Here is a 26,706-nt window from a genome sequence, read left to right as displayed (position 1 = left end):
GTTTTGTTAAGACTGTGGCCGTGGAGGAGCCTCCAGTCTGAATGTACCCTGTGTGGCTGCGTTGTGGTGCAGTAGTTGCAGAGCTCTCTGTAGTGGTCTGCCTACCTGCTTATTTGCTGGTCTGCCGAATGGGCAGTGGTGCCAAGTGTCGTACTGCTGCTGTGTGTTTATGTGTTGTCAGTGGTTTCCCAACACTTATGTCCATGGTCGTTTACTGGAGTGACCCGAGTATCTGTGCTGAGGCCTCAGAGTTGAGGTTTTGACACAAACGACAGCTGAACTTAATGTCCGGAACAACCGTGACAAAGAACACACAAATAATGTTGACCCTCAGGGTAGGGTTACTGATTTTTAGAGTACATTTATCTTTATGTACTGCAGCAACTATATACAAGTGGTACTAGTTTTTATTTATTTTACCTCCAATTTGTTGCAATAAATGAGGTTTACAGTTATTTGTCAAGAATGCAAAAGAAGAAGAAAAAATCTACATGAAAAGCGTTTATTTTCATTGTCATGAGAATGGAAGAATTAATAGAGTAACTGCAGTCAGTCACAAAACAACACAACTGTTCGTTTATGGATATAAATAGTATGGCACATGCACGGTAATTTAAAAATAATAATAAAGCAAAATCCAGGTTGAAGAGGCCAGAGTCTACCTTGCTGCTGGCTGTTCATGTGGGAAAGCTTTTAGCAATAGTTTTAACAGACGCCGACGGTCCCTAGCTAGCGTGGCTGCAGGAGGGAATCCCTCCCTGTAGAGGTGAGGGGCGTCGGGGGGGGGGGGGGGGGGAGTAAGAGAGAACGTTCCTCTCGGACAAGGACATTTCTCCTGAACTCACACTGACATTATATGCGTCGCTGTCGTAGAGTTTTGTGCCCCGAGGGCGGCCCTGGAATGGAAACAGGGGTGTGCTTTAGTGGTCGTAGACACACTACGATGTTTGAGCTTAAAGCCACACAACCTTAAGTTTATTATTGTTTTTTCTTTTTTCTTTAAAGTCATTCAAACTTTCCTTTCAGGGACTGGATTGGGGAAGGCTGTCGTGCCAGTGTATGCACGCACTAATTGAGCAAGAGGGGGGGAGGTGAACAGAGCGCTCCACAAAGCCAGAGCTCTTTATGGTGCTGGCCCTGCAGACTTTTCTCAGTGTTTTTTGACTGCACTCTTTGTACTCCGCCGTTTAGGACAGTATTTTGACTTGGATGCTTTCTTTTCTGCTAAAGAAGTCTGCTCATTGTGACCTGGCCAAGTAGAATTAATGAACTGAAAAGCCATGCTAGAAATGCGGGAAATGATTTAGTGACTAACTCAAAGTAGCTCTCTATGCAATATTTCAATCCCGGGCCTCTGATGAGCAGTGTCTTCCCAGAGCGGACATGGGAGCTTGCATTCTGGCAACAATAAAGCGAACATTGGTCAATGAAAGTGGAGATTTAATAGACAATATTGCGTTCTGTCCACCGAGACGGCCATTTCATGGAGTGGCTTTACATTTGAATTTCCGTTTTATTATCAGCGACACTAACTTGCTAACTCTCGGTTGCATTTTCGTGGAGGTAACGCACAATGCACCTGGGCCATTAACGGAATGGTGAGTGCACAAAAGTGTGAGCGTGAAGGCATAGGTTTGGAAATACAAACGGGGGACAAAGAACGAGCCAAGAACAATACAACGGAGTCTGATAGAAATCATGGAAGTACGTATATTGATGGAGTCCAGGGGAAAGAACCTGAAACGTAACCAGATGTAGGTATACAGATATACTATCTGTATAATGTGGACAACATGGAACGTATTTCTTTTTTCTTTCGATTTATACTCGCCATGCTCTGCTTTATTTAGACAGGCGAGTGTAGAAAGACAGGAAACTGAAGGCAGAAAGATGGTATACAGTACATGTGAGACAAGACTGGAGTCGGACTCGAACTTGGTTGTGACAGAGGAGGAGAAGAAGTTAGATTGGCTCAACCAGACCAGGCACGAGACACCCCATATGGAACATATTTCTAATATGTAATACATATTATTGAGAGAGAAGAACTAAAACGTTCTTCATCATTCATGGCTTGACCATGGCATGTCCAGATCACTTGACAAAGTTGACAGTATAAGCCAAGTCAACTGCAGTATAGCGATGGTTGTTCGGAAAGCTGGCTTTCATGAATCATTATTTTCCAGGGGACTGAACTGTATTTATTGTGTTTACGTATTGGTCAATGAGGTAATCTATGTATATACTGTATGTGTTAGTTGCACATCCCAGTATATCATTGAGAGTTATTTTGGTAAGCCCTCAAGAGCATCATGGTGTAATATACGTATCCAAGCCAGAACCCTGGAGTAACAGACACCGCTGTGGTCTGTGTGACGGTCTGTTCTGTTGCCAAGGAAGTCAACTGTAATTTTCTGATTGGTTGCCAAGAGCTATGGCCTAGCCTGTGGTTGGTACAACTCTGTGGAGAGAAATGTTAGCTTGCTTTTCCTTTTTTTTTCCCCTGACAGAAAGAAAGCTTGTCGGCCTGTTCAGCAGGGGGAAATTTGCAACAGTGAGGGGAAAATATGGAAAGTGTAGCACTTTTGATGGGGCACCACAAATGGTATGATTTCAAGATGTGGTATATAGGATTCCCTGGACAGGAAATCTCAAAATCTGGCACCTTGTCATTGTAGTTGTTACACAATCACTAATGCTACATGGAAATGGCAACTGTTACACAGTACAGTATGTTTCTCTTCTTAATGTTCCGTTCATCTGTTAAGGCATGGGTTGGATGCCAAAACATGGGTTTCATGCCAAAGCTCTGACCACTCTTGTGTAATGTCAGAATCTGTAATTAGCATAATTCTGTGGAGACAAGATTGACTAAACATTTTACCAAATGCAGCGATTATGTGAAATACAGTATCAGCATCTTTGTAAGCATCACAGAGGAAGTTCACAGAGGTTGTTCCTACTCGCTTGGTTAATTTTTCTTATTTTGTCTTTTAAAGGGGCAGTCATTCCCCCTCTCAAGCCAAATTGAATGCCAAACCAAGTTTTTCCAAAGCTGTAAATGTCCTTGGTACCGACGCCAAGCATTTGTATTGAAACAAAGCTGCCAGGTGTTTAGCAATTAAACATTTTGAAAGTTTCTCTAAACTTCTGTCCCTTGTCTTTCTCGCAGCTCCACATCACCATCTCACCAGAGAATGTTCAGCTCAGGATTGACTGTCAAGAGGTGGCAGAGAAGCCCATCAAAGAAGCAAACAACATCACATTGGAAGGCTATGAGGTGCTTGGAAAGATAAACAAGCCTGGAGGTGGAAAGAGGCAATCTGCAACAGTAAGTTATTTCATTTAATTTCAACCTTTATTTAGGTATTGGAGAACACACTGAGAGCTAGGAACCTCTTTTTCAGCGGTGCCGTGATTTCAACAACAAAGTAAAAAAAGGGGGAGGGGGGATTGATATGTCCGACTGAAAGCGATCTAGTGGAACAAGAGAGCTGTACTTGAGTGAAGTATGTAAAGTGTTCCAACGGTGTGCGGCGCACAGCACTTGAAAGCAGATTTTCCAAACTGGAAAATCAGGAAATCAATTCAATTTCAATCAAATCAATCAAATTGTCCTGAGAGCGTGTATGATAAAAAAAAATGTTTTACATTGTTTAAATAAGAGGGTGAACTCCCAATTAAAGCTTTATAGATAAATTAGAACCAATGCAATCCTAGTCACAAGGGGGGCTATCCAACCTTATTGTACAGTATGCAGTGATGGGTGTTATAGCTGTCGCCCGTTATAAATCTGAGGGGCAGAATAATAAACTGAGTCCAAACTTGTGTGGTAGCTGATGCATTTCTGTATATTTCTGTATATTATGTCCCCATAGTCTAAAGCAGAGAGGAATAGTGCCTCACTTTTCTAGCTCTTTCTAGTAGGCCATGGAAAGCAGCATCTATTGCATTAAACAAAAAGCCAAGCTTCTTTCGGCTATCTGCAACAGTAAGTAAAAAAATAGGAAACATACCGGTACTCAAAGTTCAAAAGCGGGGAAAAATAGTTTTGGGGGGCGTGTCGCAGAGGTTGTCAGGTTGAATTCATTCACCCAGATCCTCATCCATACTGTAGCTGGCACGATCAACAATTAACAACAGGCCACTTCTCACTCTCATCTCTCGGAGGGTCTCGATCTTGGTTTGCGCTGGCCTGATTTCTCCAAAGCGTGCCTTTTTCATCCTGAATGGGAGCCATTTGTAACACCCCTCATTGTTTCCCCTTGTCTGTGCTCTATTAGTTCCAGCTCCAGATGTTTGATATTGTCTGCAGCAAGAGCTGGTCCACGCGGGACAAATGTTGCGATCTGCCTGCCACGGTAAGGGAAAACTCGCTGGCTTTTGGAAAGTGTCATTATTGTAATTCAACGTCATTTGAACGTAGCAGTCGTACTCTCCTGCCGATGTTGTTTCTCTCTATCTCTGTCGTATGTTGAATCCATTTGGATGATTTAAAACATGCACTCTTGGAGGGAGAAGAAAACCAGGAAAAAAAAAAACACCCCTTTTGTATTTTTTTTCTTTCTTCTTTTCCTATCCATCATCACCCAATGTTTAGACCAATGTTTGGAATGCATGGTCAGGGAATCATGGCTCTTACTCACGCATGTACTGTAGCCTATGGCTATGCCTTTAGGGGCATTGCAATTTACAATGTTTATGATACACACATGTTGCTATAGGCTAAATGGGAGGCTCAGAAATAGGCTCCTCGTTGAAATTGTTGCCTGGACACAAATGAATGGGACATTGTAGCCTGCCTAATAGCACCATTCTGAATGTGGTCAATAAACCCTCCCAATCACATAGAAACAAGCACTACTTATTTTCATCATAGGCAGATAGCAAATCGTCATGCTCATGATCTGTGATGTGTCAAATACCGCCGGATGCATGTGCAGTTAAGCCAATTATAAGTTATTTGTGTATAATTTCCATCAGATATTAATGCATCAGATGTTAATGCAATGATTGTAGCATTTACATGACTTATGTCAAATGCTAATTTCCTTTAAATATTTTGAAGGATTTTAGCTGCCATAAAGAGTTTTGTCCTAGATCCCCATTTCTCTACGAACCACTTTTCCATAATGGCTTCCGCAGGTTTTCTAATATGTCTCCTCCTTTTAAACTCCAAGGGAATGCCAAAGGCGCAGCTGCCAGTGCGTTGTCACTCACTCACATCAACACTCTTCACTTTAGTTTACCCCATGCAGTTTCTGGGTTGCCACAAGTCTAGAGGAACATGCCAGGACTCTTTAAGATGCGCGTTCTTTATAAACTGACCTGATTTTCATGTATCTCTTCTCCTCATCCTTCCTTTTCAGAGAGATGAGGCCAAGTGCCCGTCCCTTCCTCACTCCTGCACATGCACTCAGGACAGCATCGGCCCTCAAGGACCTGCTGGACCTTTGGTAAAGACATTACACATCTCTCTTCTTGTCTCTCATCACCTGCTCTGTCTCTGTCAGTCGCCTGATTGTATCCTTTCTCATGTGGTGGTGATGATGATGATGACGATAATACCATATATCTCTCTGATTATAGATAGACGAATCACATAGAGGCAGTGGGCTACATAATAAAATCCCATTTAAATGTGAGAGTGTACAAATAACAAAATGGCCCACTCCGAGTTACGCAGAGTTCCAAAATAAACTTTTGGTAGTTGATAGTAGAGAGACAAACCAAGGACATCCCTAGCGAAAGGGAGTGGTGTTTTTCCTTTTCCTCGCGAAAGGGGAATCGAGAGGGGGACGAAACCAGTGGCATGTGAAACAACGTGGGGGCTTGGGGAGACGTGTCAAAAGATAAATGCCCGTCGGAAAAAAAACAACGGCAGCAGACTCCTTGAAGAGGAGGTCTGGAATATGAGTGCTCTGCAACCTCAGCGAGGATCATTTCTGATGGCTTGCGTTTTTAGGACCTCTGGAATCTGCTCCTGTTCTTACACTCACTCTCAATCATCACCGACTGCTTTCTCTTTGCTATCGTAGGGAAGCCCAGGCACCAAGGGACCACGAGGAGAGAGAGGCGATAGCGGCCCTGCTGTAAGTTACAAGCTGCACGCTCTTTTTGACCGTTTTCTCTGACTTGTAATACATCGGTCATATAAAGGTTTTGAACATTACCAGCCAGTAAAAGACACATTTGCACCATAAAGGCAATATAATGTCAAGTTCTCAAAAACAATTCCTAAATCGAACAGTTTATTACAATTGTTGGCGTGATTTCAAGAACCCCACAGGACATGGTACCATTTGAAAATATGTTGTGCCAGGGACACCATAAGAGATTTAGGAGACTCAATGACCCATTGGGGGGGGGGGGGGGTGTCACTGTTTTGGGAACCACTCAACATACTGTATGCCATACAGTATGTTGAATGTTCCAAAGGCACATTTCTCAAAATTATCTGTGGTGGTTCATTCTCATGTCAGCGATTCTCAAATGATTGATACTCATATGATTGTTAATGATTGCTTAATGATCGAACCAAATGGACCTTTAACGCTGTAACGCAGAGAGTGTTCAACTGGAACCAAACTTTAGTGGACCTGTAAGGGATCCATTTGTACACCTAGGGTGTTCATGGCCTTGTATCCAGTACTATCCTTTTCCCATCTATGTTGTTGTGAAAATGCTGCTCTCCTTCTCTGAGGACATGTAGTATTTGTGCGTGTATATTTTAAGTGTGGCTGCGTTTAACCATTTTGTTTTTGGGTATATTCTGTAGGGTCCAAGTGGTCCCCGCGGTGATTCAGGTCTTCCAGGTACGATGGGACCCCCAGGTCCACAAGGCCCTAACGGACTGTCTATTCCTGGAGAGCCTGTGAGTCAACTTTAACTGCTTCCTAAAACCTCCATTCAGTTCCACTAAAACTACACTCATGCATGATATTAGGCCTAGACTCCAGTCTAGAACAAAGCACGGTCATCATCACAGTCAGTAGGATCTGTGCATGACTGTAGTCCTGGCTTCAGTCAGTAGGATCTGTGCATGACTGTAGTCCTGGCTTCCAAGAAGGTGACATGACTGTCTCCCGTTCCGGTTCGTTTTCCCATCGCTTCATTTGATCAGCAGCAGAATGGAACACATGTGGAGGGGACATAATGAGTTTCCAGTTCAAATATCATTGCAATCTGATCTATATATATATATATCTTTTGCAGGTGTAAATCAGTGAGTGAATGCACAGGTAGTAGGTAGATTAGACACAAGGTGCAAACAAAGAGTGGCAACACATCGGTAGGTCCACATAGAAGCATGTGTGTATGCAGTTAGACAGCACAACGGCATACTGCGACCAGAGGATACGAGCCGAGTGGTGCGGCTATCTGCTCATGTTGATTCCCCATCCCGCCCCGGCGCTATGATCCACCCCGCTCCATCGCTCTATCGCTCGCCTTCATTTTGCTGCGTGTCGGAAACACGCAGCAAACACGCAACACGTGTGCCCCAACATGTGGCGTGCGGCCCCGACCGGAGCGGCTTGGAACGGCAGGTGGTCCTCGCTCAGAGTTTGCTCCTACCTTTTTATAAACCCACTCCCCCCTATGTTAACAAATGTCGCGCTCCGCTCCCGTTCCACTCAGCTTGTATGCTCTGCTGCCAAGAAATGGGCATGCCGCTTTCTGGAAGCCAGGACTACAGTTATGTAGCCTACAGTAGAATACAGGTGTCAGCCACCGCACTTACAGTATATATTGTTGCTGAAACCTGGTATATCTAGATATTTCAACTTCGTCATACTGCACTCATACAAAGTTGAAAATAGTTGATCTACTTGAATATAGTGATGTGTTTTGCACTTGCAGATCTGCTATTTTTGCTACTTTTGAATCGGAATTCTGAAAAGTTTTGGAAATCTCTGTCGGGTGGAAACCTCTGTCAAAAGTGACAGATCGACAAGCTTGAAATACTTTGCTCACAATGTGTCGATGTAGATTGGCTAGTTGAACTATTCAACAATTATTTTCAAAATAGCAAAGTAGGTTAGGGATAAGGGGTTTAGCATTGACACAAATAGAGGCCATAATGTGTTATCGTACTGTTTGTCTGACATCCAGGAGTGATAAAAGGTGTGATAGCAGATGGGCAGCGGAGCGGAGTATACTCTGGTGCAAAACTACATAATTCATCATTGTCTAAACTCCTAAATTATTCACTGTTATGCACATTTCTGATGTTTCTAACCAGCATCATAATACAGTATAACAACAGACAGGCTGAATTATACCTTCTGGTAGCCATACTGGGAAAATTCAAGATGGCGGCCACTCTTGAGACGGAGAACATTTTTTTCACTTAATTTTTATTGAGAAAAAAAGCCAAGAACAGCAAAAAACAACCACAAGAAAAATCACAAAGACAACAAAAAATAAGAAAAAACACACACACAATACACAATAAAAACAATGTTTGAAATTATCATACAACTTCTGAATGAAACATCATAGAATCATGAGTTATACCTCTTTTTTATGAGGATGTGGTGCCCCAACGACCCTCCAGGGTTATGGGATAGGTGAGGTGAGAAAACATTTAGACTTTACTTTGAAGAGTCAGGAACTCCGACACTCATGGTTGTATCCCAGCGCACAATTAACTCAACTCAGGAAGATGTGCAATAAATTCAAATAAAGGAATGTAAATGAGGATCACACAACTAGAATTAACCTCTGTGAGAGTCTGGTTGCGCTACACATTTCTATGACACTGTGATTGCCTTTGCTGGTCGTGGAAAACTGAATGCACTGACGTTATTGAAGAAAAACCCTGATTTTCAATTTAATTAAATTACTTGTTTTCAGCACTTATATTCATTCAAACAACTTAGCCAGACTTGGGATGTTTCAACTTAGTTCACTTGTAGCTGGTATCTGTCTGGGACCACCCACCATGTAGTGAAAGTGTATTTCTCCATGTCCTCCGTGCCAATTACCAGACTTGAATATGGAGATGCTCTCCACAGACTCATCTGCACCAGATCCCATACAGTGGATGGACAACTGTTGATGGTGGACAGTTAGCAATTCATTGAATATGCACAGCCCCTCCACCACATGTAGTCTATGAGTTTTGGGCTTGTAAATGTCCACGACTATGCAAGTTTCCTAACTGCAGTTGTTGACAGATATATTATTATATTAACTCATTGACTGCGAATGCCGTCTATAGACCTCATTTCAAATCCAACGCACAGACCGGCATTTGGTGTTTTCAGTGTTTCCGATTGAGGCCGCTCTTCCGTAACATGTGAGTTAATCTAAGGCTTCCGGATCAGAGGACAACAGGAAAAAAAGTAATGAAAACAAATCCAAGACGGTTTAGTAGTATTATGGGATTTATAAGAATAAAATGTTCTGCTTTCTGTTCTCAGACCGAATTTTTGGTAAAAACAAGCTCTATTCAATTGCCATACAATAATTAAAGAACAGAAACACACTCCCCCCACCCCCGATGAAAGTAGACACTCTTCTTTCTTTCAAGACATTTGGTGTTTACATCGTCATAGAACAAAATAGCCTGTGGGTCTTGAAAGATTATTGCGATAATGGAAAAAAATACTAAAACAATCAAGCTTATTATGTTTGCTATTTGCTACACAATTTTATTTTATTCCATCTGTATTATCGAGGGCAAGGTCAACATAAAGGTCGAGGCCAAAATGACCATGACATTGACCTTTGACACATGCCACTGGACTTGGATTGCTTCAGTCACCTCAAATCAACTCAACACCTATTCTTTGATAGCAGATTCATCCAAATCAGCCCGTTAGTTGCTGAGTTATGCCATTCACTACATACCAACATGAAACCTTTGTCCCCTCTCTAATGGTACCGATATCCGAAAATGAGCGGTCTGGCCCACATGTGACACACCACAGTGACCACACCTATGCACACCAGTGATAAGTGATCGACAGCTTGTAGGAAGAAGGCAGAATATGAATATAATATATCAATATATTATATATCAATAATTATGAATATAATATAATCATAATATTCTCTGATACTAGTCTATCAGTGATTGTGATTTATACTTGATGTCTGCACTGTCAACACCTCATTTGTGTGGTAATTAAAGATGATTCATGGATGGATGGATGGATTGACTGACTGATTATGGTCTATATTTTTGCCAGCCAGATAGACTCCTTCCTCCTTTCCTTCTCTGAATCTCTTTCAACACATGCATATTAATGCATTCCCATTTATAGGCGGCCTATAGTGAAAGAGAGAAAGACCAGAGCAGGTTAGGTTGTTTATTAGTTTTTCCTTCTTTTTTTGAAGTGAAGTGATCTCGATTGGTATTTCAACTCTAACCTGTCACCTCCCCACTCCTCCTTCAGGGTCGCCAAGGACCAAAGGGAGAGAACGGAGACGCAGGTCTGCTTGGTCGTCAAGTGAGTGCTGCTTTCTCTTTTTTAATTTATTTTTTATTCCCCAGCTGTGGTTTTTGAACAGGAAACCGGAGGCTATCCATGGAGAGAAGCATTGCTACTGGAGCCTGGAATGGGTCCACATGGCGAGTCTGAAACCACACTCAAAGTGGGAGGTAGACCGTGCCATCCCCCCGAGAGGCCCCCCCCCCCACTCTTGAAATCAGCCCACTGATTGACACACAGTAGAAGGCCAGCTGATGCAGTTAAATTATTATGGCGCGCAGACTCGTCTTACACGGGAATGGAACACGTTCTTTTCTGGTGCTTGAAAAGGACTTTGTGAAAAGACCCAGAGACCACGTTGTCGTATAGGTCTGAACATCTCTCGTCTCCGCTAGCTTGATGGAATAGAAGTCTTAAGAAGATCGACCTCCAAAAATTGGATTACTACTGCTCCAAAGGTTCCTACTGTCTCTTTTAATGTTTTCCTGAAGGTTCTTTGGATTGTAGACGCTGTGCTGTACCAAGTCCAAAGGCTCCATGCAGACAATGGTACTCAGATTTGCTGAGGTCGACTTGGCTTTGACATTTAGATGGATTTATTTAGCATTCTGAAAAGATCACCATGGTTTCTCAAGGCCATTTGAATGGCCTGGCATTACAGCGTCATCTTCTGGCTGAGGAACCTCTCATTCAGCCAACTTCCACCCTTCAACTGGACAGAACTTCATCACTGATTACTTTGACCTAGAAATAAGGCAGTTGTGAGACATGGGAATAATCACATATTGAGACCTGGGCAGCTTCAGAGTGCTGTTAGCACCATTGTATTGTTTCCCTCGCACAATCAAGCTAATTATGCCAGCATTGTCCCGCACACGGTTCCAATAAACACATGCAGCTACAGTTTAAAAGAAAATGAAATAGTTCCGGTTTGGAGGGAAACAGATGGTCTATCATCTTTGGCTACATCATTAGGAAACTGCAGACATTTTTATAGACAGTCATTTGGGACCTGTATGAATCTTATTTTCCTGATCATTACCATTTGATTAAGTGTGTCTGCTTTATTTACAGGGTTCTCCCGGGTCTGCTGGCCCGCTAGGCCCAGTCGGACCATCCGGAGCACGGGTAAGCCTGTTCAATGTACACATGCTGTTGACAGCCTACAAATAAATCCAGCCAACACCTACCTAGACATGTGCTTTGCATGTGAGCACTTACGTAGCTCAGCATGTACTGTAATGTACAGTAGCATTACCATATCTCACAGTTACTTTGGATTTTATCCATTTTGCCTCAAGCCAAAACTGTTTTCTTTGTGCAGTAAATGCATGTTACTGTAATGAATTGTCCAGCACCCCATTCAGCACCCTGTTCAGGTAGAAATATAAAGAAAGAAAGATCTCAACAGGACCCGTTGTATTGGATTAAGGTCCCCAGTGTGTTGTACCCCGCGTGTCAGCGTATATTGTTGTTTCTGCACAGGGACCACCAGGGAAGGAGGGACAATCTGGACCCAGAGGCCCACCAGGAGCAATGGTGAGTGTGTGTGTGTGTGTGTGTGTCTGCCTTATACTTGATCATACTACAATGTCACACTAAAGAATCAAAAAAGAATCGTGCTTGCAGATCTGCTATTTTCTCTATTTTATTTATTTGAATCCTGAAAGTACCAGTTTCGGACAGTGTGTGTGTGTGTGTGTGTGTGTGTGTGTGTGTGTGTGGGGAGGGGGGGGGGGGGGTGTCTTTGTGTTAAGGGGAGTAAACACCCCCTTGGAGCATGCATTATTTCCTGATATATGTAAAACAATTACCCGTCCGGTTGTGGAGTTCCACTCCAATGGCGCTGCACATAAAAACGCAGACTGTAGTCTCTCGGCCTCTGTTATGAGAGAAAAAGGCCAAGGCATCTCATTTTCTTTTTCTGTGGTTTGGTTTAGGCCTGTATCTACTTAATCGTCCCACAATGCCACAGGGGCTACATGCATGCCAACATGGCATTCACGTGCACTATACCGTTCTGGATTCTTCAAAAGGCTGCTTAGCATGGGCTGGCGCGTACAGTACATTACAGTACAGTACAGTAAACAATCATCCCATCTAGATGTGGTCTTCCACATCCTCTGTAGTGCGTTTGGGAGTGGTGTATCACAGTGGCTGTCAACGTTTTCTGTGTCAAGGGATAGCGTCAATAGCAGATCTACAAAGCTTGAGCTTGTATGTAGGGTTAAAGTGCTTAAACTGATTTGGATGCTATATCAACTAATTTAGCCGGACAGGGCTTATGTACATAAAACACACATCTGAAATGAAAGCTGATCACATCACAATAATAGTGAGCCGTTATGGTGATGAGGTCTGTGCACGTACAGTAACAAGCAGTAGGTCAATATTACACTTTGTGCTGTGCACGTTAACATGCACTAGGTCAATATTACACTTTGTGCTGTGCACGTGAACATGCACTAGGTCAATATTACACTTTGTGCTGTGCACGTTAACATGCACTAGGTCAATATTACACTTTGTGCTGTGCACGTGAACATGCACTAGGTCAATATTACACTTTGTGCTGTGCACGTGAACATGCACTAGGTCAATATTACACTTTGTGCTGTGCACGTGAACATGCACTAGGTCAATATTACACTTTGTGCTGTGCACGTTAACATGCACTAGGTCAATATTACACTTTGTGCTGTGCACGTTAACATGCACTAGGTCAATATTACACTTTGTGCTGTGCACGTGAACATGCACTAGGTCAATATTACACTTTGTGCTGTGCACGTAATGTGCACTAGGTCAATATTACAGTACACTTTTTTTGTGTTTCTTTCCAGGGAAATCCTGGTAATCCAGGAGCACAGGGAAATTCAGGAAAACCAGGGAAGGCCGGAGAAACGGGAAACGCGGTATGTGCAACGCAACTCGATTCCATGGACGGACCACGATGATGAAGTGTTTTGTTTGTTTGTTTTACTTTATTTTGTCTGACATAGACGGTGTACACATTTGAACTGACTTGAGCAATAGAAATCTGACGCGGTGTACCAGATGTACTGTAGCTATTGAGCAAATGAAACGGAACAACCACGCTGTATACAAAAACACTCAAAACACATACAAAATAATGCATTATGATGAAATTACACTACGTTACAATACTAAACCGTAGAGGACGTTGTCCTCTCAGGTGAACGTGTGAGGAACATCCTGTTATGGTGAAAGACAGAATAGAGGTTCATGAGTTCAGCTTCAGCGTTGTTTATGTTGGCAAGTTTAAGTTGCCTTAAGCCATGCTTTGACTTGAGATTGAAATGCTTGCATGTCACTATATATATTCTTTTATATCTGAAGAAGATTCTGCAGTATAATAGATACCCAATAGTTGTCTATTGTTTTCACAAAAGTATTAAGCATTAAATTGGTCAGATGTCATTGGATCTATCTATTGTCTATTTTGAATGTTAAAGCCATGGTTATTCATGTTCCATTCTGGTGTTGCCTCAAAGCTCAAGCAACGTGTTTCTCATCTTGTCACTGACAATGGCGTTCTTCTCTTTAACAGGGACCAGTTGGCATCAAAGGAGAAAAGGGAGAGAGGGTATGTATTATGTTTATTAGAATCGTATAATCATGCACTATTATAATGTGGCATAAAGACAAACTGGTCTCATTAAAATGTCTCTGCTGCTCAGGGAGACTTTGCATCCCAGAACATGATGCGCTCCATCGCCAGACAAGTTTGTGAACAGCTCGTGAACAGTAAGTAGAATGTCTCTTTAGTCTAAAGCAGTGGTTCTCTAACTTTTTTCCATGTCAAGGATGGCAAGTGAGTATGTATTTGGCCGCCGGCACACATCTGAACATATTTTGTGCCAGGGACTCCCATGCAAGATTTGTGTTATTAAAATGTACACAGAAAACAATAAAACCCATGGGGCTCGTCCACTGAACCAATGGCCTAAAGGACATTTGCACCACCTGTAAATCTAGTTTTTTGTTTTGTTTTCAAACCTTACAAATCGCATGGATTAAAGTCGCCACACTTGAGTTCAGGCATTTGGAATTCCAAAGAAGCCAGCATGTCTTCAATGGAAGCATGGAAGCTACAAGCTCCAAACGCATCACAGATGCATTGGGAACTTGACTATTTCTTTTAAAGATTAGAGCATTTTAAGTGGTCAAACTAGCAACATGTTTTGAAGCATTTGCCATAAATGTCATAAAAGCAAAGGTTAAAGAGTCTGTTTGTGATTTCTTCATCTGGTTGGCAGTACAGTATGTACTGCCAACAGCAGGAACAATATTACTAAAACATCATAATGTTTATCATATTGACAATTATGATATAAAATAGCGCTGTTTCCTAAACAATGAACACAGTATGATATCATGTTTCACAAATCGCATATTAGGACTTTGGCCATACGCATTTTTATCCCCCCTGTGTCGTGAGATTTTATTTTAACCCATTTTGCGTGGGAACACATTTTTGTGTTAGCATTATGTTATGCTTTAGCTATTGAAAAATAGCAGATCTACAAGCTCATAGCGAGCTTGTAGGTCTGCTATTTTTGAAAAATCGAAGAGCGACTGACATAGAAGACATTTTTAGAATCTGATCTCAGGTCAGAATGAAAACTGTCAGGATTTAGAAGACATTTTTTTCTATCTGATCTCTGGTCAGAATGGGTTAAATTCATGAAATCACGTCGTTTACCTCTCGCAGGCCAAATGAGCAGGATCGACATGATGCTGAACCAGATTCCCACTGGATACCGCAGCAGCACGGGAGGGCCACCCGGCCCCGCCGGCCCCTCTGGCGAACAGGGAACCCGAGGAGAGCCCGGTCAGCCTGGGCGAAGCGGAACCCCGGGTCATCCGGGTCAACCTGGAAACTCAGGAGAAAGAGGTATGCAGTCCCAAGTGCTGGTTCCACTGGTGGTTTTGGAGGTGTCACAGGGTCTCAGAAGGTGTCACAGAAGAATGACAAAAGAGTAGTTAAGCACACAGTGGCATTTGACTACGCCGTAGTCACTACGTTTACGGTACCCATGCTGTTCCATCCGGCCTGAAGGAAATGACATAATTATATTTCCTTGTGAGGTTTGCACATGGATGGATTAGGTTAGCTTTAGTATACACTAGTAACATGAGACTTTTCCATCATGGTTAATTCTTCCTGATCTATACAGTACGTCACTCCAGACCCATTTTGTTTTTTTAGTGCAAACTGTTACTGTTGCTGATTTCGCCCCTTCTGATGTCTTTTTCCAGGTTTGCAAGGAGAGAAAGGCGAGAGAGGAAGTCCAGGACTTGGACAGCGAGGACAAAGAGGAAACAGTGGTACACCAGGTAAGACTTTCCTTCGTCTCTCACCCTATGGACCACGAGAGATCCATTTCATTCCAATTTTGTCTGATCCCCGGGACCACATTCAAGGTAGTAATTTGGGCTTGAACATCGTTTAACCACCTGAACCTCATCACCGCCTATTACGGGGGGGAACATTCGGCAGAAATAAATGCCAAGCGTGAACATTCACGCGGGAACACGTCGTGAGCTTGTAGATCCACCATTTCCATGGCGAAGACATTTGGTGTGGAAGGAAATAAGAGCAGACCATCTCGAGTCCGTTCCACTAATGTAGAGCGTATGAATTTAGTGATGCATGCACTGACATCAAGGAACACAGTACATCCTCTTCTAGTTGTACTGTGCTGTCCACATTGCAAGGCAGCTGTGACTGTGACATGTAACGATGAACAATGAGGCTGCTATGCACCATGTGCATCACAGTGAAGCATGGAACATAAAAGCATCTTCACGGAGGCTTCCTGTACAACCTTGTGTTCTTCAACAGCTGCAGATGGTCTGGTGTATCTCACTGTTCACTGCCAGGGAGGTTTTTAACATTTTAGTTCCAAAATGGTGACTTTTCTTTCACTATACATTGCTGTGACCATTCCTCCTGGTCCAATTAAAATCACAGGCGCCAAAGAGCAGGCGTGATTTACATATTGTGTGTCTACGGTACAATCTTCAGTGTTAATTTAACTCAGAGAGTGTACCCTCACAGGTTACATTTATACACAGGTTACATTTATACAGGGTTCTTCTGAGGTACAGAATGGATACATTTACACTGAGGATTTTACTGTGCAGTACCTTCGTTCACCACTTGGGGAATACTTGGAATTGTATTCCCAATTATTTCATTTTTTAATGATTTACAGCTCGTGCACATAATAGCTATTCTGCGAAACCCACATTCTGCCAAAGAAAATTATTCCACAATGCGTGAACTATTGTAGCCTACTTTAAATGGAAAGTGACTACTTTCCATTGAAATGCCTCATAGTCATATGGGATTTAAAAAAAAATTGATCTCAATACTGTTGGAACTGTTTGGAAATGACCAAAATGTTGTATTTAGTCTGGGCCGAGTTATTATTAGGACACTGTCTGCATGGAATTGGCCACAATACGAGTCTCGGCTGCAACCGATATTCAGTTTGCTTCCTCGGAAAAGCCCACCAACCACCTCAGACGATTGCCTATCATTGGTGGGGGGGGGTAGTGGGAAACGGCAGGCATCTTCTATTGATGTGTTGCCGACCCCAATCCAAACACTGCCATGTCTGTCTTTCTATGAATGAAGTGAGAACAGACTGAGCAGTAGTAGGAGGAAACCCACATGGATGGATGACTCACTCTTGTGTGTGTGTGTGTGTGTGTGTGTGTGTGGGTGGGAGATTCAGATTGTTGTACAATGAGCTTTTCCTTGGTGGCTTCATTGACAACACATGGGCTCATTTAAGGGAGTCAGAGAGAACGAGAGAAGGGGGGGTGATTTCCACCCTGGGATTTTTGCGTCTAGACAGAGGGGGCCGGGGGGCAACTGCACTGAGCCCCCTTAAGTACAACTTTTTGGGGGTTGGGGGGTATGTTTGTGGTCAAGCTTTTAATTGGCTTGTCTAAATATTTAAATTACAGTACTACATACCAGTGTGACCCATATCATTTCCGTTGGTGATGTCACTGGGTTTTCTTCTTGGCAGCGAGTCCTCCTATTTGAACCTTCTCTCATCTCTCCAGGGCCACCAGGCGAGTCGAGAACGGGTTCCCCGGGTCCCTCCGGCTCTGCTGGGCCTCGTGGCCCTCCGGGTCGCCAGGGTACTCCCGGGGTGAGGGGACCACCAGGACCTCCAGGGTACTGCGACTCCTCTCAGTGTGTTGGCATTCCTTACAACGGACATGGACAAGGATATGCAGGTACATAGAACAATATTTAGGTCTTGCATGGCACAATATTACATATCGGGTTAAATGGATGCACACTAATTTTTATTCGCAACTCAATGCACTACCTTTTTGCTTTGACAATGTATGGTGATCAGAATATAAGGGTTCCAACGGATTGATGTTTGAGACTATAGAGAATGATAGGCTACAGTAAACATTTTTCGCCCACTGATTCGTCAAGAGGGGAATGTCCACACACTGGGGTTGCTAAAGTATTTTCAATATATTTATTATCCATGGTGGAAGCATCTTTGTTTTGCATCACACCATGGATTATTATTGAAAAGAATGTTGCATCTGAAAACCCTGGTGTGGTGTTCTTAGGTTTCCTTCAGTGTGCAAGCATTATTCTCTTCTATATGTTTGCACGTCTTGTCACTATTTCTTGTACGACTTAAGTAGACAAAGCTTAAGTGGTTAACGAGCGCAAATAATTGTTCTCACTTTTGTTGAGAGCGAATGCCATCTTTTCACGAGGAACCCCTATATTCAGGAAACAAAAACCATACATTTGACATAGAATACTGAAAGTGGCATGTGATGCGTTGTGTATGTGATGTTTGGTTACTCAGAATGAGATGCAGAATGCAGATGACTTTGTGCTACAGAAAACACTCACACCCTCTTTCAACTATTTTCAGGTACGGCATAATAAACTAAGCCGCCTGTGCTGCTTACACTTTGAAGTCCTGTTTCTGAGATGTTTTCCCGGTCACTAAAGGGGCATGTAAGGATTAATCACCATGGACATAATTAATGAGCAACGTTAAAACGAACCAATAGACTGTAAAGAGAAAAAAAAGAAAAAACAGAGAAGTGGACTGGCACTAACATCCAATCACAGCTGCAAGCTACAGTGATGGCAACCTACTGGCCTGTTTGCATCTTGAACCCAAAACCCGGTGGGGAAAAAACAGAGTGAGAGAGCATTTTCTACAAAGGAAGGAGCATGTACAAAACAAAACTTCACCCCAAAACAACTACTAACCAAAGGGATTTCGTAACTGACAACAGCAGTGTTAACATGTCAATGAAGAGGTGATACCTGTAAATAAACTAATTTGTGCCTTGTAAATGATGTTTGAAAGTCAACAATTCACTAAAAAAATCAAGTTAACATCTGTATTGAGCTTGTGCCCTATAACACTCTGCTTACTTACTGCCAGCATAACCTCTGATTATGATGCATTCAGTGATTTATATACAGTAGCTAGTGCTCCAGTTCAGACTGAAGCATGTGCCACTTGTACAATTAATCATGTTTTTTGTGTTTGCCTGAGAATTGACAATGTTTGTTTTCCTGCGATTTGTTGTTTTTTATTTTATTTTTTATTTTACTTGATGATGTCCTATATTCTTATCTAATACCTCAGCGGGTTTTAGGATTAGAAAGGAAATTGAGACAAATATCAGTCCAGAATGTGTTATTGTCAATGCCATCCTTACATTTTGTGTTTTTGTTTTGTTTTCGGGTTGTTATTTTGTATTTTTGAGGTTTAAAAATAAGAGGTTTTCAAAACTCTCCTGGCATCTTAAGAAGGAAACAACCATGCCAGATTCCCATAGCATTGTGCAATGTAACACTAAACGTATGTTGAGCATGTTAAGATGAAATAATGTAGAATGAACCCTTTTTTTTGATTGGCCAAACTTAAATATTTTCTAGCCAATCACTACGAGCCCGAGCCTGCGGTCGTGTCTATACCTGAGGAACCAGCCGAAGATTATGAGACAATACAGTCACCTGGTTACACACGAAACCAGCGAGGAAAGCGGTCACTACCAAGAGATACTGAGAGAATACCATCATAGGCACAAACATGAGTTCTCAAAAAAGTGCTATATTAAAATTATTTCAATGGTCACATGTAAGTATGACTTGATAAAAACTCTACGGGTTTGATACCCCTGGCTTTGTTGAACATATATATTTTGCCAACGTGAGACAAGTTTAGCAAGAAGAGTACAAAACTCTCGATGTTCTTTCATTACAAAACCTGTGTGCTTGCTAACTGTTCCCTTAATTGTCTCTGCTTGTAATATAACTGCATCAAGTGTTTATCGGAGTCCAATGTGCAATGCACTAATCATGTGAAAATCAACAAATATGTCAAGAGTAGTATGTATGTTTGTCAATGCTTTCCAAAAAGCTATGTTTACTTCACAGTTAGGGAAAACAAATTCACAATGTAAATCTGTTTGCCATAATGATTTTATCCACATCTCCATTCCAGTTCATGCACCGATTGGTCATTGTGGCTTTTCCAAGTCCTGTAAACCAAAGTTAATCTGAAATATTGTAACAATTCACAGCTGACAATATTTTTGTTACCAAAGGTGGAATTGCATGTCTGTGTTGTATATTTAGGGACGTTAAGTATTTCTAAATCAGAAAATAGTTGTTGTTTTGTATCAATGCAGTTGGGATTTGCGTGCAAGACTATGGACATAGAATTGCTTTTCTCATGTTTTAACTGCACATTTGTGAATTCCACAGCCTTATTTTCTTATTTATTTCTGAAACAGAAGAGGCATTTTTCAATAAAACTACTGAAAATGTAGCATTTGTTCTTGTCTTCCAGTCATTAGCCTATTCCTAATCAATGGCCATGGATTTGAGTAAAATCACGAAAAAGGTCCATGGTCCATGGTCCATGGTTTCAAAATCCTCAAAAATGATGAAAAACGTCGTGCTATAGTATGCCGTACGATATGGGCTATAGCCCATGGTCCAAAATGATGAGAAACGAGGATAACCTTTTTTTTTCAAAATTTCAAAAAACATGGGCTATAACCCATCGTTTTTTTTTCATTTTTTCATTTTTGTCAAATCATCAAAAATGATGAAAAACGGCGCGCTATAGTATGCCGTACGATATAGGCTATAGCCCATGGTCCAAAATGATGAGAAACGAGGCTAACTTTTTTTTTCAAAATTTCAAAAAACATGGGCTATAACCCATCGTTTTTTTCATTTTTTCATTTTTGTCAAATCATCAAAAATGATGAAAAACGGCGCGCTATAGTATGCCGTACGATATAGGCTATAGCCCATGGTCCAAAATGATGAGAAACGAGGCTAATTTTTTTTTTCAAAATTTCAAAAAACATGGGCTATAACCCATCGTTTTTGTCATTTCGTCATTTTTTTCAAATCCTCAAAAATGATGAAAAACGGCGCGCTATAGTATGCCGTAAGATATGGGCTATAGCCCATGGTCCAAAATGATGAGAAACGAGGCTAACTTTTTTTTTCAAAATTTCAAAAAACATGGGCTATAACCCATCGTTTTTTTAAATTTTTAAATTTTTGTCAAATCATCAAAAATGATGAAAAACGGCGCGCTATAGTATGCCGTACGATATAGGCTATAGCCCATGGTCCAAAATGATGAGAAATGAGGCTAACTTTTTTTTTCAAAATTTCAAAAAACATGGGCTATAACCCATCGTTGTTTTTAATTTTTTAATTTTTGTCAAATCATCAAAAATGATGAAAAACGGCGCGCTATAGTATGCCGTACGATATAGGCTATAGCCCATGGTCCAAAATGATGAGAAACGAGGCTAACTTTTTTTTCAAAATTTCAAAAAACATGGGCTATAACCCATCGTTTTTTTCATTTTTGTCAAATCATCAAAAATGATGAAAAACGGCGCGCTATAGTATGCCGTACGATATAGGCTATAGCCCATGGTCCAAAATGATGAGAAACGAGGCTAACTTTTTTTTTTCAAAATTTCAAAAAACATGGGCTATAACCCATCGTTTTTGTCATTTCGTCATTTTTTTCAAATCCTCAAAAATGATGAAAAACGGCGCGCTATAGTATGCCGTACGATATGGGCTATAGCCCATGGTCCAAAATGATGAGAAACGAGGCTAACTTTTTTTTTCAAAATTTCAAAAAACATGGGCTATAACCCATCGTTTTTTTTCATTTTTTCATTTTTGTCAAATCATCAAAAATGATGAAAAACGGCGCGCTATAGTATGCCGTACGATATAGGCTATAGCCCATGGTCCAAAATGATGAGAAACGAGGCTAACTTTTTTTTCCAAAATTTCAAAAAACATGGGCTATAACCCATCGTTTTTGTCATTTCGTCATTTTTTTCAAATCCTCAAAAATGATGAAAAACAGCGCGCTATAGTATGCCGTACGATATGGGCTATAGCCCATGGTCCAAAATGATGAGAAACGAGGCTAACTTTTTTTTTCAAAATTTCAAAAAACATGGGCTATAACCCATCGTTTTTTTTCATTTTTTCATTTTTGTCAAATCATCAAAAATGATGAAAAACGGCGCGCTATAGTATGCCGTACGATATAGGCTATAGCCCATGGTCCAAAATGATGAGAAACGAGGCTAACTTTTTTTTCCAAAATTTCAAAAAACATGGGCTATAACCCATCGTTTTTGTCATTTCGTCATTTTTTTCAAATCCTCAAAAATGATGAAAAACGGCGCGCTATAGTATGCCGTACGATATGGGCTATAGCCCATGGTCCAAAATGATGAGAAACGAGGCTAACTTTTTTTTTCAAAATTTCAAAAAACATGGGCTATAACCCATCGTTTTTTTTCATTTTTTCATTTTTGTCAAATCATCAAAAATGATGAAAAACGGCGCGCTATAGTATGCCGTACGATATAGGCTATAGCCCATGGTCCAAAATGATGAGAAACGAGGCTAACTTTTTTTTTTCAAAATTTCAAAAAACATGGGCTATAACCCATCGTTTTTTTTTCATTTTTTCATTTTTGTCAAATCATCAAAAATGATGAAAAACGGCGCGCTATAGTATGCCGTACGATATAGGCTATAGCCCATGGTCCAAAATGATGAGAAACGAGGCTAACTTTTTTTTTCAAAATTTCAAAAACATGGGCTATAACCCATCGTTTTTTTCATTTTTTCATTTTTGTCAAATCATCAAAAATGATGAAAAACGGCGCGCTATAGTATGCCGTACGATATAGGCTATAGCCCATGGTCCAAAATGATGAGAAACGAGGCTAATTTTTTTTTTCAAAATTTCAAAAAACATGGGCTATAACCCATCGTTGTTTTTAATTTTTTAATTTTTGTCAAATCATCAAAAATGATGAAAAACGGCGCGCTATAGTATGCCGTACGATATAGGCTATAGCCCATGGTCCAAAATGATGAGAAACGAGGCTAACTTTTTTTTCAAAATTTCAAAAAACATGGGCTATAACCCATCGTTTTTTTCATTTTTGTCAAATCATCAAAAATGATGAAAAACGGCGCGCTATAGTATGCCGTACGATATAGGCTATAGCCCATGGTCCAAAATGATGAGAAACGAGGCTAACTTTTTTTTTTCAAAATTTCAAAAAACATGGGCTATAACCCATCGTTTTTGTCATTTCGTCATTTTTTTCAAATCCTCAAAAATGATGAAAAACGGCGCGCTATAGTATGCCGTACGATATGGGCTATAGCCCATGGTCCAAAATGATGAGAAACGAGGCTAACTTTTTTTTTCAAAATTTCAAAAAACATGGGCTATAACCCATCGTTTTTTTCATTTTTTCATTTTTGTCAAATCATCAAAAATGATGAAAAACGGCGCGCTATAGTATGCCGTACGATATGGGCTATAGCCCATGGTCCAAAATGATGAGAAACGAGGCTAACTTTTTTTTTCAAAATTTCAAAAAACATGGGCTATAACCCATCGTTTTTTTCATTTTTTCATTTTTGTCAAATCATCAAAAATGATGAAAAACGGCGCGCTATAGTATGCCGTACGATATAGGCTATAGCCCATGGTCCAAAATGATGAGAAACGAGGCTAACTTTTTTTTCCAAAATTTCAAAAAACATGGGCTATAACCCATCGTTTTTGTCATTTCGTCATTTTTTTCAAATCCTCAAAAATGATGAAAAACGGCGCGCTATAGTATGCCGTACGATATAGGCTATAGCCCATGGTCCAAAATGATGAGAAACGAGGCTAACTTTTTTTTCCAAAATTTCAAAAAACATGGGCTATAACCCATCGTTTTTGTCATTTCGTCATTTTTTTCAAATCCTCAAAAATGATGAAAAACGGCGCGCTATAGTATGCCGTACGATATGGGCTATAGCCCATGGTCCAAAATGATGAGAAACGAGGCTAACTTTTTTTTTCAAAATTTCAAAAAACATGGGCTATAACCCATCGTTTTTTTTCATTTTTTCATTTTTGTCAAATCATCAAAAATGATGAAAAACGGCGCGCTATAGTATGCCGTACGATATAGGCTATAGCCCATGGTCCAAAATGATGAGAAACGAGGCTAACTTTTTTTTCCAAAATTTCAAAAAACATGGGCTATAACCCATCGTTTTTGTCATTTCGTCATTTTTTTCAAATCCTCAAAAATGATGAAAAACGGCGCGCTATAGTATGCCGTACGATATGGGCTATAGCCCATGGTCCAAAATGATGAGAAACGAGGCTAACTTTTTTTTTCAAAATTTCAAAAAACATGGGCTATAACCCATCGTTTTTTTTCATTTTTTCATTTTTGTCAAATCATCAAAAATGATGAAAAACGGCGCGCTATAGTATGCCGTACGATATAGGCTATAGCCCATGGTCCAAAATGATGAGAAACGAGGCTAACTTTTTTTTTTCAAAATTTCAAAAAACATGGGCTATAACCCATCGTTTTTTTTTCATTTTTTCATTTTTGTCAAATCATCAAAAATGATGAAAAACGGCGCGCTATAGTATGCCGTACGATATAGGCTATAGCCCATGGTCCAAAATGATGAGAAACGAGGCTAACTTTTTTTTTCAAAATTTCAAAAACATGGGCTATAACCCATCGTTTTTTTCATTTTTTCATTTTTGTCAAATCATCAAAAATGATGAAAAACGGCGCGCTATAGTATGCCGTACGATATAGGCTATAGCCCATGGTCCAAAATGATGAGAAACGAGGCTAATTTTTTTTTTCAAAATTTCAAAAAACATGGGCTATAACCCATCGTTGTTTTTAATTTTTTAATTTTTGTCAAATCATCAAAAATGATGAAAAACGGCGCGCTATAGTATGCCGTACGATATAGGCTATAGCCCATGGTCCAAAATGATGAGAAACGAGGCTAACTTTTTTTTCAAAATTTCAAAAAACATGGGCTATAACCCATCGTTTTTTTCATTTTTGTCAAATCATCAAAAATGATGAAAAACGGCGCGCTATAGTATGCCGTACGATATAGGCTATAGCCCATGGTCCAAAATGATGAGAAACGAGGCTAACTTTTTTTTTTCAAAATTTCAAAAAACATGGGCTATAACCCATCGTTTTTGTCATTTCGTCATTTTTTTCAAATCCTCAAAAATGATGAAAAACGGCGCGCTATAGTATGCCGTACGATATGGGCTATAGCCCATGGTCCAAAATGATGAGAAACGAGGCTAACTTTTTTTTTCAAAATTTCAAAAAACATGGGCTATAACCCATCGTTTTTTTCATTTTTTCATTTTTGTCAAATCATCAAAAATGATGAAAAACGGCGCGCTATAGTATGCCGTACGATATAGGCTATAGCCCATGGTCCAAAATGATGAGAAACGAGGCTAACTTTTTTTTCCAAAATTTCAAAAAACATGGGCTATAACCCATCGTTTTTGTCATTTCGTCATTTTTTTCAAATCCTCAAAAATGATGAAAAACGGCGCGCTATAGTATGCCGTACGATATGGGCTATAGCCCATGGTCCAAAATGATGAGAAACGAGGCTAACTTTTTTTTTCAAAATTTCAAAAAACATGGGCTATAACCCATCGTTTTTTTTCATTTTTTCATTTTTGTCAAATCATCAAAAATGATGAAAAACGGCGCGCTATAGTATGCCGTACGATATAGGCTATAGCCCATGGTCCAAAATGATGAGAAACGAGGCTAACTTTTTTTTCCAAAATTTCAAAAAACATGGGCTATAACCCATCGTTTTTGTCATTTCGTCATTTTTTTCAAATCCTCAAAAATGATGAAAAACGGCGCGCTATAGTATGCCGTACGATATGGGCTATAGCCCATGGTCCAAAATGATGAGAAACGAGGCTAACTTTTTTTTTCAAAATTTCAAAAAACATGGGCTATAACCCATCGTTTTTTTTCATTTTTTCATTTTTGTCAAATCATCAAAAATGATGAAAAACGGCGCGCTATAGTATGCCGTACGATATAGGCTATAGCCCATGGTCCAAAATGATGAGAAACGAGGCTAACTTTTTTTTTCAAAATTTCAAAAACATGGGCTATAACCCATCGTTTTTTTCATTTTTTCATTTTTGTCAAATCATCAAAAATGATGAAAAACGGCGCGCTATAGTATGCCGTACGATATAGGCTATAGCCCATGGTCCAAAATGATGAGAAACGAGGCTAATTTTTTTTTTCAAAATTTCAAAAAACATGGGCTATAACCCATCGTTTTTGTCATTTCGTCATTTTTTTCAAATCCTCAAAAATGATGAAAAACGGCGCGCTATAGTATGCCGTAAGATATGGGCTATAGCCCATGGTCCAAAATGATGAGAAACGAGGCTAACTTTTTTTTTCAAAATTTCAAAAAACATGGGTTATAACCCATCGTTTTTTTAAATTTTTAAATTTTTGTCAAATCATCAAAAATGATGAAAAACGGCGCGCTATAGTATGCCGTACGATATAGGCTATAGCCCATGGTCCAAAATGATGAGAAACGAGGCTAACTTTTTTTTCAAAATTTCAAAAAACATGGGCTATAACCCATCGTTTTTTTTAATTTTTTAATTTTTGTCAAATCATCAAAAATGATGAAAAACGGCGCGCTATAGTATGCTGTACGATATAGGCTATAGCCCATGGTCCAAAATGATGAGAAACGAGGCTAACTTTTTTTTCAAAATTTCAAAAAACATGGGCTATAACCCATCGTTTTTTT

At 40.4% G+C, this 26,706-nt stretch overlaps 1 protein-coding gene across 3 annotated transcripts in view; it reads left to right on the top strand.

Annotated features, from left to right (window-relative positions):
- Positions 1-20,311, top strand: part of col12a1a (collagen, type XII, alpha 1a) — an 87,896-nt gene extending 67,585 nt beyond the window's left edge. For 2 of the 3 annotated variants that reach the window (XM_080784557.1, XM_080784556.1), the window contains 15 exons: positions 3,173-3,331; positions 4,284-4,361; positions 5,370-5,456; positions 6,039-6,092; positions 6,779-6,874; positions 10,404-10,457; positions 11,514-11,567; positions 11,925-11,978; positions 13,283-13,354; positions 14,011-14,046; positions 14,141-14,207; positions 15,175-15,357; positions 15,723-15,800; positions 17,544-17,720; positions 19,417-20,311. In XM_080784557.1, coding sequence (XP_080640683.1) covers positions 3,173-3,331; positions 4,284-4,361; positions 5,370-5,456; positions 6,039-6,092; positions 6,779-6,874; positions 10,404-10,457; positions 11,514-11,567; positions 11,925-11,978; positions 13,283-13,354; positions 14,011-14,046; positions 14,141-14,207; positions 15,175-15,357; positions 15,723-15,800; positions 17,544-17,720; positions 19,417-19,562 — 1,395 coding nt within the window. In that variant the 3' untranslated portion in view covers positions 19,563-20,311. Of the gene's footprint in view, positions 1-3,172; positions 3,332-4,283; positions 4,362-5,369; positions 5,457-6,038; positions 6,093-6,778; positions 6,875-10,403; positions 10,458-11,513; positions 11,568-11,924; positions 11,979-13,282; positions 13,355-14,010; positions 14,047-14,140; positions 14,208-15,174; positions 15,358-15,722; positions 15,801-17,543; positions 17,721-18,391; positions 18,826-19,416 lie in introns of those variants that run through there. The other variant, XM_080784558.1, reaches the window with a different exon arrangement.
- The last annotated feature ends 6,395 nt before the right edge of the window (positions 20,312-26,706 follow it).

Source organism: Protomyctophum bolini (genome assembly GCF_963924005.1).
Source record: "Protomyctophum bolini genome assembly, chromosome: 15".
Lineage (NCBI taxonomy): Eukaryota > Metazoa > Chordata > Actinopteri > Myctophiformes > Myctophidae > Protomyctophum > Protomyctophum bolini.
Note: the sequence above shows the minus strand (reverse complement) of the source record. Positions and strands in the feature narration are given on the sequence as shown.